This window comes from Saccopteryx leptura, chromosome 10, assembly GCF_036850995.1.
Source record: "Saccopteryx leptura isolate mSacLep1 chromosome 10, mSacLep1_pri_phased_curated, whole genome shotgun sequence".
Taxonomy (NCBI): domain Eukaryota; kingdom Metazoa; phylum Chordata; class Mammalia; order Chiroptera; family Emballonuridae; genus Saccopteryx; species Saccopteryx leptura.
Window position 1 is genome coordinate 32,612,323 of NC_089512.1, and position 11,596 is coordinate 32,623,918.

Below are 11,596 nucleotides of genomic sequence, written 5' to 3' on the forward strand. Positions count from 1 at the left end.
GACACAGGAAAAACAGGTACTGCAGAGACTTCCCTGAGGGCTCTGACTTGAATTTGAGTCACTACTAATACTCGCACACCAAGCACAATCCTCTCCATTCACTATTATTATCAGTAGGAACACACAGTTTCAGATCCTGTGGCCCGCAGGTAAAAATAATTAAATATCCCTGCACCACAGAATCCCATTAATATCAAATAAAAAGGCAGCTAAATTAATCCAGCAGTCTGGTAAATGAGTAAGTAACGACAGCCAAAATTTAATATTAATAAGGAATAGAGCATCTATTCTTGAACACACATGTATATAAAATAAAGCCTGAAGAGAAAATATCAATGTTCATACTTCTTGTACATCTTCATTTAGGCTGTAAAGAACACTGCCCTAACATTTTCAATACTGAGTGAGGCATGGGCAACTTAAGTATTTAAAAAGAAACAAAAAGAAAAAAAGAACAGTCTGGTTTGGACCCCCTGCTGAGGGCACAGAAATATACATAAAAGCAACTGACCAGATCTGGGAGAGAGCAGTCTAAGAAAACAGCTCCAGTGGCCAACATTGACAATTAAAAAGATAAACAATTTCCTGTCAGTTGCCTATTTAGATTTGATGGGGAACAACAAAAATCAAACATAACTGTTTGGAGGAAAGGCTGAAAAACTAAGAAGGGAAAATGCAAAAGGGGGCAAATCGGGTTTTTAGGGTATGAACATTAATACCTTTGTTCTTTTGAAAACGGAACTCGGAATTGTGATGAAAGCTCTCCCAGCGGCTAACAGAGGCAACCATGCCCTGGCCTTTCAACAGTTATCTTGTGTGGCCTAAAATGCATTAGTACAAAGTGAAGTGGAGAGCTGCTGATTGGCCATTAGATTTTTTTTGACCTAAATGATGCAAGCTGCCTATCTATTCAGAAAGATTCACTTTGTGATCCCGTTACTGTTTATTTAATATTTATGATATGCCCACAGCTTTCTGGGCATGTGGTTGTCTTCTCCCAACCATTGAGGAAAAAAAGAAAATGTCTAAAGTCAAGTGCAGATGGTATTTTTAAGATCCAATTCAAAACACAGTTACTGAGTGCTGCTTATCTGTGCAGAACTGATAAATACAGCCCAACTTTTGACTGCAAGGCATCTAGTTTATTTAAAGCATGGACCAATAAAATATCCATGTGCACATTTTTTTATTATTTTGCTTAAATACATATAATAAATTCAAAAAGCCTGCTCATTCCCCACCGTGGAGTGCTTGGCATCAAGACACAGGGAATGATGTTGGCACGAAGATAATAAAGGTGTTTCTCCTACACAGCATGATTCTATAATAAGGACAACAAGGATTTTAAGAAAAATAAGGGTTGCCACCTTGGGCAAGGTCAAGCCATTGGTCCCGGTGAAGCTGGCAGCTCTGGTCGAGCAGCCATAACAGGTGACTCAACAGCTGCCTGGTTACATTATCTGTCAACCTCTTCTGCCAGCAGAGATCCTTTCACCCCTCCAATGTCCCCTAGAGTTAAAGAGGAAAATCATATCCCGTGTTCCAAATTACCAATCTACCTTACTTATACAGAAAATTGAAAATAGCCGGTGTGATTTGGGGGGCAGCAGAGTACAGCTGTACCCAAGTGGGGCACATCAACCAGCTCCAACACTCTGGGCCAGCGATTAACCTCCCTGAACTCTGGCTTTCTTCAGCCTATGTGATTGGTCCAGGACCAAGTCAGAGAATTACGTTAAGCACTTTTCATGTGTTTTGCATGTTGTAAGTGCTTAATAAATGGTGGCTGCTGTTAGTACTTTTAAATACCAAAATAATGCAATAGCTATATTCTTACTTATTAAAAAAGTACCTAAGATCAAAGATTGCCGTGGCCTGGGGACCAGGGGAAGGGAAGACTACAAAGGGATTGGGGGATTTTCTGAGGTGATGGAACTCTTCTCGGTCTTGACTGTGGTAGTGATTACATGACTGTACGCTTGTCAAATCTCACAAAACCAGACACCAACAGAAGTGAATTTTACTTAATGCAAAGTATACCACAGTTTTTAAAGTACCAACTAAAATATTCAATTAGTTTTGATTAAACGAAACCATCCAAATAATTAACATTTTAACTTTAATTATTTCCAAAATGAAAAAAAAAATTAAGGCCTAAAATGCTACTTCATATTTTCAGACCAAACACCTGAATTAAATGATTGAGCTATTTGTAAAAAATGGATGCTATCTGAACAATTAATCAAACTGTTTCAAAATAAAGTGTGCACCCCATGTTTGTGGCAGCATTGTTCACAACAGCGAAGATCTGGAAACAACCCAAGTGTCCGTCAGAGGACGAGTGGATTAAAAAGCTTTGGTACATATATACTATGGAGTACTACTCAGCCATAAGAAATGATGACATCGGATCATTTACAATAACATGGATGGACCTTGATAACATTATACGGAGTGAAATAAGTAAATCAGAAAAAAAACTAAGAACTATATGAATCCATACATAGAAGGGACATAAAAATGAGACTCAGAGACATGAACAAGAATGTGATGGCAACAGGGGTGGGGGGTGGGGGGAGGGGGGATGGGGTGAAGAAGGAGAGAGGGGTTGGGGGAGGGGAGGGGCACAAAGAAAACCAGATAGAAGGTGACAGAAGACAATTTAACTTTGTGGGAGGGGTATACAGCACAATCAAATGGCAAAATAATCTAGAGATGTTTTCTCTCAACATATGTACCCTGATTTATCAATGTCACTGCATTAAATTTAATAAATAAAATAAATAAATAAAATAAAGTGTGCACTGTCTTGAATGGTGTGATGAAATGAAATAAGAGAAAATGAAAGTGATGTTTTCTCAGTAAATTACATAGAAGAAAACATAGGTACTAAACTCATGGACCTTGGCCATAGAGAACATTTTATGAATTTGATTCCAAAGGCAAGGGAAGTAAAGGCAAAGATAAATGAATGGAACTACATCAGACTAAGAAGCTTCTGCACAGCAAAAGAAACAACAAAACAGACAACCAACTAAATGGGAGATATTTTCAAACAACAGCTCAGATAAGGGCCTAATATCCAAAATATACAAAGAACTCACAAAACTCAACAACAAACAAGCAAACAATCCAATAAAAAAAAATGGGAAAAGAATATGAACAGATACTTCCCCCAAGAAGAAATACAAATGGCCATATGAAAAGATGCTCATCTTCACTTGCTGTTAGAGAAATGCAAGTCAAAACTACAATGAGATACCACCTCACACCTGTTAGATTAGCTATTATCAATAAGACAGGTAATAACAAGTGTTGGAGAGGCTGTGGAGAAAAAGGAACCCTCATTTACTGTTGGTGGGAATGTAAAGCAGTACAACCATTATGGAAGAAAGTATGGTAGTTCCTCAAAAAATTAAGAATAGACCTACCAGATGACCAAGCAATCCCTCTACTGGGTATATACCCCCAAAACTCAAAAACATTGGTATGTAAAGACAGATGCAGCCCCATGTTCATTGCAGCATTGTTCACAGTGGCCAAGACATGGAAACAACCAAAAAGCCCTTCAATAGAAGACTGGATAAAGAAGATGTGGTACATATATACTACGGAATACTACTCAGCCATAAGAAATGATGACATCGGATCATTTACGACAACATGAATGGACCTTGATAACATTATACTGGGTGAAATAAGTAAATCAGAAAAAAACTAAGAACTGTATGATTCCATACATAGGTGGGACACAAAATTGAGACTCATGGACATAGATAACAGTGCAGTAGTTACCAGGGGGCAGGGAAGGGAGAAGAAGGAAGGGGGCGGGGGGAGGGGAGGGGCATAAAGAAAACCAAATAAAAGGTGACGGAGGATGATTGACTTTGGGTGATGGGTATTCAACATAATCGAATGTCAAAATGATGTGGAGATGTTTTCTCTAAATCTACGTACCCTTGCTGACCAATGTCACCCCGTTAAAATTAATTGTCTAAATAAAATAAAAAATAAAAAAAGTGATGTTTTCTTTTATTAGATTACTTAAGAAGAAAAACATAATGTCTCTTCCCCTAAAATTCTAGTGATGGGCCTTTGTAAATAATCTTAAGAGTATAACATTATTTTCAATAAACCAAAGAAAAGTAGAAAATTATGGTGATAAGTTTATCTTCTTACGGTATTTGTAAAAGGTTCTACAAGGTTGCTTGCTTACTCTGAATTTTCATTAACACTGTTACCATAAACAAGGAGCTCTTTCAGTATAGATCTGTGCATCTAACTTGGCAGATAAGTAGTTCTGCAACAATTTCTTACTCAACACCATATTTACAAAACAGATGGGAGTTCAAAAGAATTGATTTTAATTGAAGAATACCATTTTGGTCAGCCCACAGTGTATTTCTGCATATGTCCAGCATGCACCACAGCAACGGTTCCCTTCCTTTGCCCACTGTTTATCACGTTTGGGCTGTTATTTCTCTCTTTCATTTGGAGCTCCTCCCCTAAGAGGGCTATAATGAAGATGGAAGCTAGGAAACAGGCCTAGCTCTCAAGCCTGACATTTCAGCTAATGCAACCCCATAAATTTACTCCTGCCATTTTCTCATGCCCCCAATTATCTCCTTGTTAACTAATCTACTATTCTATCACCTGACTGCATTCATCCCCAATATTCAAAAACAACATAAGAAAACCCAAGAAGGATGTCATTACTGCTTTTTAACATGGGCTTTTGATAAGATTTTTCATTAGTTTTTAACAAAATTGAAATATAATTTCTGCCATTCGTGTGACAAAAATGTGCATTATTCATAGCTAGATGAAATTTGATGTTAGAGTAAAAGATCTCTTCATTCTAATAGGGTATTTGTCTTGATGCTGTTATTTCTTAAGAAACCGCACTAAATTTCTAAAGTCTTGATTCTTGAAGGCACCAATTCAAGAGGAAGTTTACCAAATAGTAACCTACTTAATAATAGCATAACCATTTCCTATAATCCAGGCTTGATAAACTTTCAACACTATTTCCCTAGGAGCATTTAAGAAAATGTTAGTCCAAAATAGATGCAAGAAAAAGCAGTCAATCGAGTCATCTTAGGAGGTACAAGTCAATGAATAAGCTATGAGATTGGCAAATCCAAAATAGCCCATTTTAGAAATTATGAGAATTTAACAGAGAAAACATGTACTTCCTTATCATTCCTCCATTCATTCAGGAAGCAATCAATCTACTGAGGCCTTACTATGTTCCTGGCCATGTGCATCTCGGACTACAGCTGGGAACAAGAAGCTAACTAACTGCCTTCATTAGCAAGAAGAAAAATGACAAAGAGATCTTTGTAAGCTTAACAATTCAAAAACCAGTGATTTCTGAATAATTAATCATTTCTCCATGTTCTAGAATCTTCAAAGAAGAAACGACATCTTCCAACAAGTTGTCAATTCTACGTATCAGAAATATTGGCAAACCATCCTTCCTAATCTCCCAAAAATATAAAATTAAAACAGATACTGTTATAAGTAAGTTAAGTAAATTACACTGTGAATCCCACTATGGACACCAATAAAGTTTGAATTTTTAAAAATGTAAAAGCAGGCCCCTCCAGAAAATTGGGGGTGAGGAATTAAAAATGAATTAGACTGGTATTTTCTCTGGAATTTTCATCTCAAATTTCATTTATACCACAGTGCAAAATCACCACAAATCTCTAGTCACCAATAAAAACAGATATGACACAACTCTGTCAATAGGATTGATGATCACATACAGTTGAAAGCAACTTACATGAAAACATAAGCTACAGAATAAAAGAAAATATGAGTCACTAAAAGCTAGGTAAGTAGCAAAAATATACTTTACTTTCCTTAAACTACTTTCCATGCCTGCTGCAGGTAGTTAATACACTTGAGCTTTAAGCCCTTCAATTGTGCCCTTGCCCAGACATAAACTGTGCAAACAGATGACAAAGCGAAAAGCAGTTTCACAACTGCCTGTTACATAGAGTAGCAAGCTGGTATATTTCACTAGCTTACTGCATAAGTTGATAACAGCATCAGACACTTACATTGCACTTAGAAATTTCTGTAAGTCCACTTAAATTTCAAATACCACCAGTGCCAACTCTTTTCAGTATGGCCCATTCTGTCTTCCTTCCCACCAGTCATCAGCCAGAGAAAGGGTGGGTGCAGCCCTGCTAACGTGCTTTGCGGCTCACTGTCCTGGTAACTCCTTGTTTCAGACAGCAACACTTTCATATTTGCTCCAAACTTGAGCAGAATGAGCTCAGTCTTGCCTCATGCTCTGTTCTTAGCTCACCAACTCTTTCTTCTTCACTTCATGTCACGAGAAGTATTTTTACACTGCAGACCATTGTAATATTAGAATGAAACCACCACCCTCAGGAGTTCCTAATATTACTTCTTGAGCTTAAAATACACAAAACACTGACTTTTTCTGCTAAAGAACACAATACAAAAAATATCAAAACCAAGCAAACCAACCAAAAGAACTTCCACAGAACTGAAGGCCAGCTTACTGCAGCAAGAAAAAGACTAAATCGTGAAAAACTAGAATCTCTCAGCGCTTCCAGCCTAAGAAAGCGGAAATCTGCCTTTATGTTCAGAACCCTACTCCATGTCTCTGTGCGATTGAGTGAACAGAGACTTTGTAGCCTGGCAGTATAACTGTTTGCAAAAGGCCATATAGAAATCAGAAGAAATCTATTAAATAATCTGTTTACCCCTTGGGATTTTGAAGAAAATGTTTTCACATAATCACTAACTGAGTACAATAGAAACCATACAGAGAGTCTGTTAGGAGCTGAGGCTACCACAGAAGAACATGTCCTGCCCAGCCAGGTACATACAGGCCATAATTCCAGGCCACTCCTGGGAAAGGTGACAACCCCAAGTTCAACTGGGAATGTCTGAGCACAGCTCCCCCTGCACATTAACGAACACCTCTCCAATCTTTCCAAATGACATTTGCATCCAATCCCTGTTCAACCATCCCAAGCACCGGTGCCCCAGCGGTTCCCATTAGCAATGGGCTCCCCTTACAACCCCTTCCTTCCACCACTACTCCCCTCTTGGGGAAACAGACTCCAAGGACGACTAGGGGTGGGCGAAGAGCGCCCTTCTCCCACCTACCTTGATGATGCTGCTCCGGCGGGGCAGGCCGCCCGGTTTGTTATCCCGAGGGAGGGGGCAGGCCGCCGGGCTGGGGATCGGAGTGAGCGCCCCGCCGTGGGGTCCCTTAGCGGGGCTGGCCCGGGCTTCGTCCCCGGACACGCCGAGGCTGCAGTCTCCGTTGGAAACCCCGCCGCTGTCACAGCGCGCCCGCCCGTAGCCGAGGCGACCTCCCGCGCCGCCACTGCCGCCGCCTTCCCCGGCTCCGGCTTTCAGGACGCCCTTGGCGCCGAGGACCGGGCCCGGGGAGGTGGGCAGGGCCCCCCCGGCGGCGCCCCCCCGGCCGCACTCCGCCATGGGCGCCCCGCGACCCGCTAGCACAAAGCCGCGTCCCCGCGTCCCCGCGTCCCCGCCGCCGCCTCGGGCCGCCGTGCGCGGCCCCTCCTCCTCGCCTCCTCCCGCCGCTGCTGCCTCGGCCGCTTCTTCCGCTTTTTTTTTTTTTTTTCTTCTTCTTCTTCTTCTTTTTTTTTTTTTTAATTTAGATGTGATGTTTGCTTCGAGCTCGCCTCGCGCGCTGTGAAAGTCGTGGAGGCAGAATGGGCTAAAGATTGCTGCAGGGGAGAGAAGACAGAGGCACAAGTCAGCTCCCGGCACCTGGGAGAGGAAACACGCCCAGACACACGCGCCGCCGCGGGCGCCAAAAATAACCCGCGCGGGCCGGGCGCCCACCCCGGAGCTGCGGGCACCCACCCTACGGTAACGGGCGCCCGGCTCTGGGGCTCGGGGCGCCCTCTCCAGGGGATCAGAACACCCACCTCGGGGCTCCGAGCACCCATCACGCGGGAACCGGCGCCCTGCGCGGGGCCAGGGCGCCCACCTCGAGTTGAAAGCGAGTGGAAGCCGAAGACGCCCGGACGCGCTCTGGCCACGCAGAGGCGCCTCGCGAGGGTCTCGCTTCCCTGCGGGGACGGGAAGCGACCTGGGTCCCCGTGAATCCCAATGCCCCAAAGGCCGTCGTTGCGGCCCCTGCCCCGTCCTCCCAGGGTCCGCTGCGGCCTGAAGCAGCGAGGAGAAGCGCACCGCGGGCAGGGGCGGCCGGGCTGTGACAGTCGCCGAGTGGCCGGGAGTAGCCCCGATCCACCCACCCCCGCCCGCGGCTGTCTTCTCCCGGGCTCGGCGCTGCCCCCTACAGGCCGCGGGGACCCTTCCCGGCCGCCCCTGCCCCACCGCGAGCCGCACGGGCTCCCGCTCCAGGTCGCCGCCGTCGCGGCGGGGCCAGCCCAACGGACCGCGACGGGAGGAGGCGGCCGGCCCTGGATACCCCCCGCCCTACCAGCGCTGCGGCCACTGCCAATCACCCGCCGGCGCCCCGAAGGGCAGTGACCCCGCAGGCCTGGAGGCAAAGAGCCGAGGTCCCGGGTCTCGGGGACTCGGCCGCTGCGCCTGCCCCCCACCCCCAGCCCCACGCACGGGACTCGTCCCCCCCCCCCCACCAAGTTTGGGGAAAAACCATCCGGACATTCCCCTCGGGGCTTCCCCAATGGGTGAGACGCAAGTCACATACAGAAACCAATTCCGTCCCCTTGGGCTCTTAAACTATGAACTGATTCAACTGGTTTCAAGGATGCCAGGGCAGGGGGTAGGGCAGCAGACGGCGAGAAATGAGGAGCCGGGGACCTTGGCAGAGCCTGCTCTGTACCTTCTGAGTCGCCCTACAGGGATTTATCACCGACGTCCCTTCCTCCTAGGGTCCTTCCTGATCCCGCAGCGGGCAGATCCAGCTCTCTGAGGGCCCCGCCCTAGGTCAAGCCTTTTTGGGGGGGACAGAATACCCTACTTGGATCACAACGGCCGGTCCCTTCTCTTTGGTCCTCCCGGGTTACCCCGGGCCCTGATGCTTCAGGTAGACTGACCCGCCTAAAAATCAAGTTTGATCATGTCGCTTCTTGGCACAATACCCCTTCCAGAATCTTCATTCCCCCAACCAGACAAGGCGCAAACTCCTAGCGTGGTACCCAAGGCCCCACCCACCTTTCCATCCCAGGCTCCCTGGCTCTATGCTTCAGCTCTCCTTTAGCACACCAGCTCTTCTCCTTTCTAGGAGTTCCCTTTTCTAGGAATGCGTTTCCCTCAGGGTGCGAAGGAGAAACTGATAGTCTGCTGAGGGGTGAAGTTAAAGACCTTGCTTTCATTAGCATGATGTAGCCAACTGCCAAGTGGCCTCTGAGGAAATGGGCTTTACATACACACATACATACATACATACATACATACATACATACATACATACATACGTACCCGCCTTTGCCTCTGAAGCAACTTCAAATACCTTGGTGTTATTCTTGGGGGCGTTTTAATTCTTCTGATCTTCTGGATTCATGTTTTTGTAACCCATCAGATAGGCTTTTTCTGTCTGCCTCTTACCAACCAGGGCCTACACGCTCACAGAAATATTTTTACATGGACGAACAACAATGTTTCCATATTTGATTCAGTTCTATCCCTTTTCTTTCCCCCTAGTTTTGGTTCAAAAAATGTTTTCCTTTTTGCTTGTGATAGTTTTTATAGAAAAATATGTTCAAATCATTCAAATCAGGTTCTTAATCTACTTTTTTGAATTTATAGTCATAGTATCCTCTGAGTATGCCTTGGGGGAAGGGAAGAAGCATGCTGGGTCTTTATTCCTAAAATTCTCTAACTTGGGTATTTTGAATAAATGCCCCGAGGTATCTCTGCCCCTCCCTGCATTTTACCAATGACTAGTAAAATGCTGTGAGAATCATATATCCTGCAACTCGTACTGTGAGTTTCTCCGGGTGAGTAGGGACATACAGAGATTTAAACCTCCAGTATGCTTTTTATAAAACTACCATGTAATTTGCCTAATGTTCTCCAAAATGAACACCTATCCATCTCACTCTAGAATCCCAACAGGTCAAACCAGGGAGACTTCGTTGAAATATACTTGGCATTTAAATTAAAACGTTTCCCAAAGTATCTTGGCAGACCTGTAACTAATGATGCCAGAAGCCTAAGCCTGTGCCAGGCTCTTCTTTATCCCTGTAAGTGCTCGTCTCCCACAAGCCGCTGGTATACTTCTTCACACGAACAACTATACTGCAGGCACCATTTCTCCTATATGGTGATGGGAAGCAGCATGTTCCTCTGACATGTACAATTCTCAGCTCCCAGAAGGCCTGTTAATAGCTAAACTCGGATTTTTTTTTTCCATTATGAACAGCATAGTAAGTGACTGTTTCTCCTCCTTCTTTCTTGTCTCTCCGCAGTTACTGATTGCTTTTCATTTCTCTTATTCCATGAGCAATGTTGTTGAAGAAATTGTAAATATTTTGCCAAAATTCTTGCTGAAGTGTTTTCATGGCATTGTAAAATTCATAGAAGTCAGAAAGAGAAAAAAGCCAAAATATCATAGTCATTCCTCACCAAAGACTATCTATTGGTTCCTTCAGACTAATTCTGGATCACTCCATAGTGTTTGTGCCGATTTATTGTATCTATATACTGACGGTTAAATTCTGATAAATAATTTGTTCATAATGTTTAAAGTCAACAGATACCTGTAATACGTAGCCTTAACTCTTTTAAATTTATTTTTCATATTTCAGTTGGTGTCAGCTTTTATTCATTGCTGTCACCATTCACCAAACAGGCTCCTGTTTGTTGGTGTCTAATCTGTTGCCCACAGCAGGAGCTATTCCAGCTCCCTGATCCATAATAACCTCCTTCAGCCTCCCAGGAAAACATGGACGCTGTTTACTGACTTCTTGCCACCATTTATAGCCTTGCAGGTTATATCTAGTTTCCAGTTCATAGGCTCCAACATTACGACTCTAAATTTTTCTGACTCACTGAATACTTGGCCTTTAGACTATTTTCCCCCTCAATGTATTATGACAATTTTCTTTCCCAAATTTTGGTCTCGTTTTATTTCCTGTGTTTCTCTAAAGATGCAATTGAACCTCTGAACTTTCACATTCTACTGCTCCCCAGATGCTTAATGCAAGAGCTTACTAGAGCACAAAGTAGAAAACCAAAATGCTTTAAGGAAATAGCAGATCATATCAGGGTGCTGGTCCACAATGGCTACCTATTCGCTTCCTGAGGTAATCCAAGGTGTTGATTTTAATCTAGTATGCTCCTAAGGTTTATGCTTATTTTTTTCATGATTCTCAATCAGAAATATGTAGAGATTACCCTTCTTCCTAGGCACCAATGAGATGCGTTAGACCTGCCAAAAGCTTTCATTTGCATAGTCTTTCTCTCTTAACATTAAAAATCCTTCTGCTGTTTGCCTTGAAGCCAGTGTCTCCAAGTATCCTTACCAAGAAGTTAGGCACTCAGGAAATTACACTGATTCTTCCTAGCCACTGAGGAACGACTATGTGAATTCATTGAACTGTTGTCAGTGACAACTGAGTCAGGTATCCCTTTGCAGAAATCTATT

The 11,596-nt window shown here is 43.7% G+C and overlaps 1 protein-coding gene across 2 annotated transcripts in view; it reads right to left on the reverse strand.

Moving 5' to 3' along the window:
- Positions 1 to 8,435, reverse strand: part of PLCL2 (phospholipase C like 2) — a 185,335-nt gene extending 176,900 nt beyond the window's left edge. Inside the window, exons 1-2 of one of the 2 annotated variants that reach the window (XM_066350752.1) lie at positions 8,009 to 8,435; positions 7,153 to 7,742 (exon numbers count right to left, since the gene is read on the reverse strand). In XM_066350752.1, coding sequence (XP_066206849.1) covers positions 7,153 to 7,488 — 336 coding nt within the window. In that variant the 5' untranslated portion in view covers positions 7,489 to 7,742; positions 8,009 to 8,435. Of the gene's footprint in view, positions 1 to 7,152; positions 7,743 to 7,946 lie in introns of both variants that reach the window. The other variant, XM_066350753.1, reaches the window with a different exon arrangement.
- Positions 8,436 to 11,596: the final 3,161 nt, after the last annotated feature.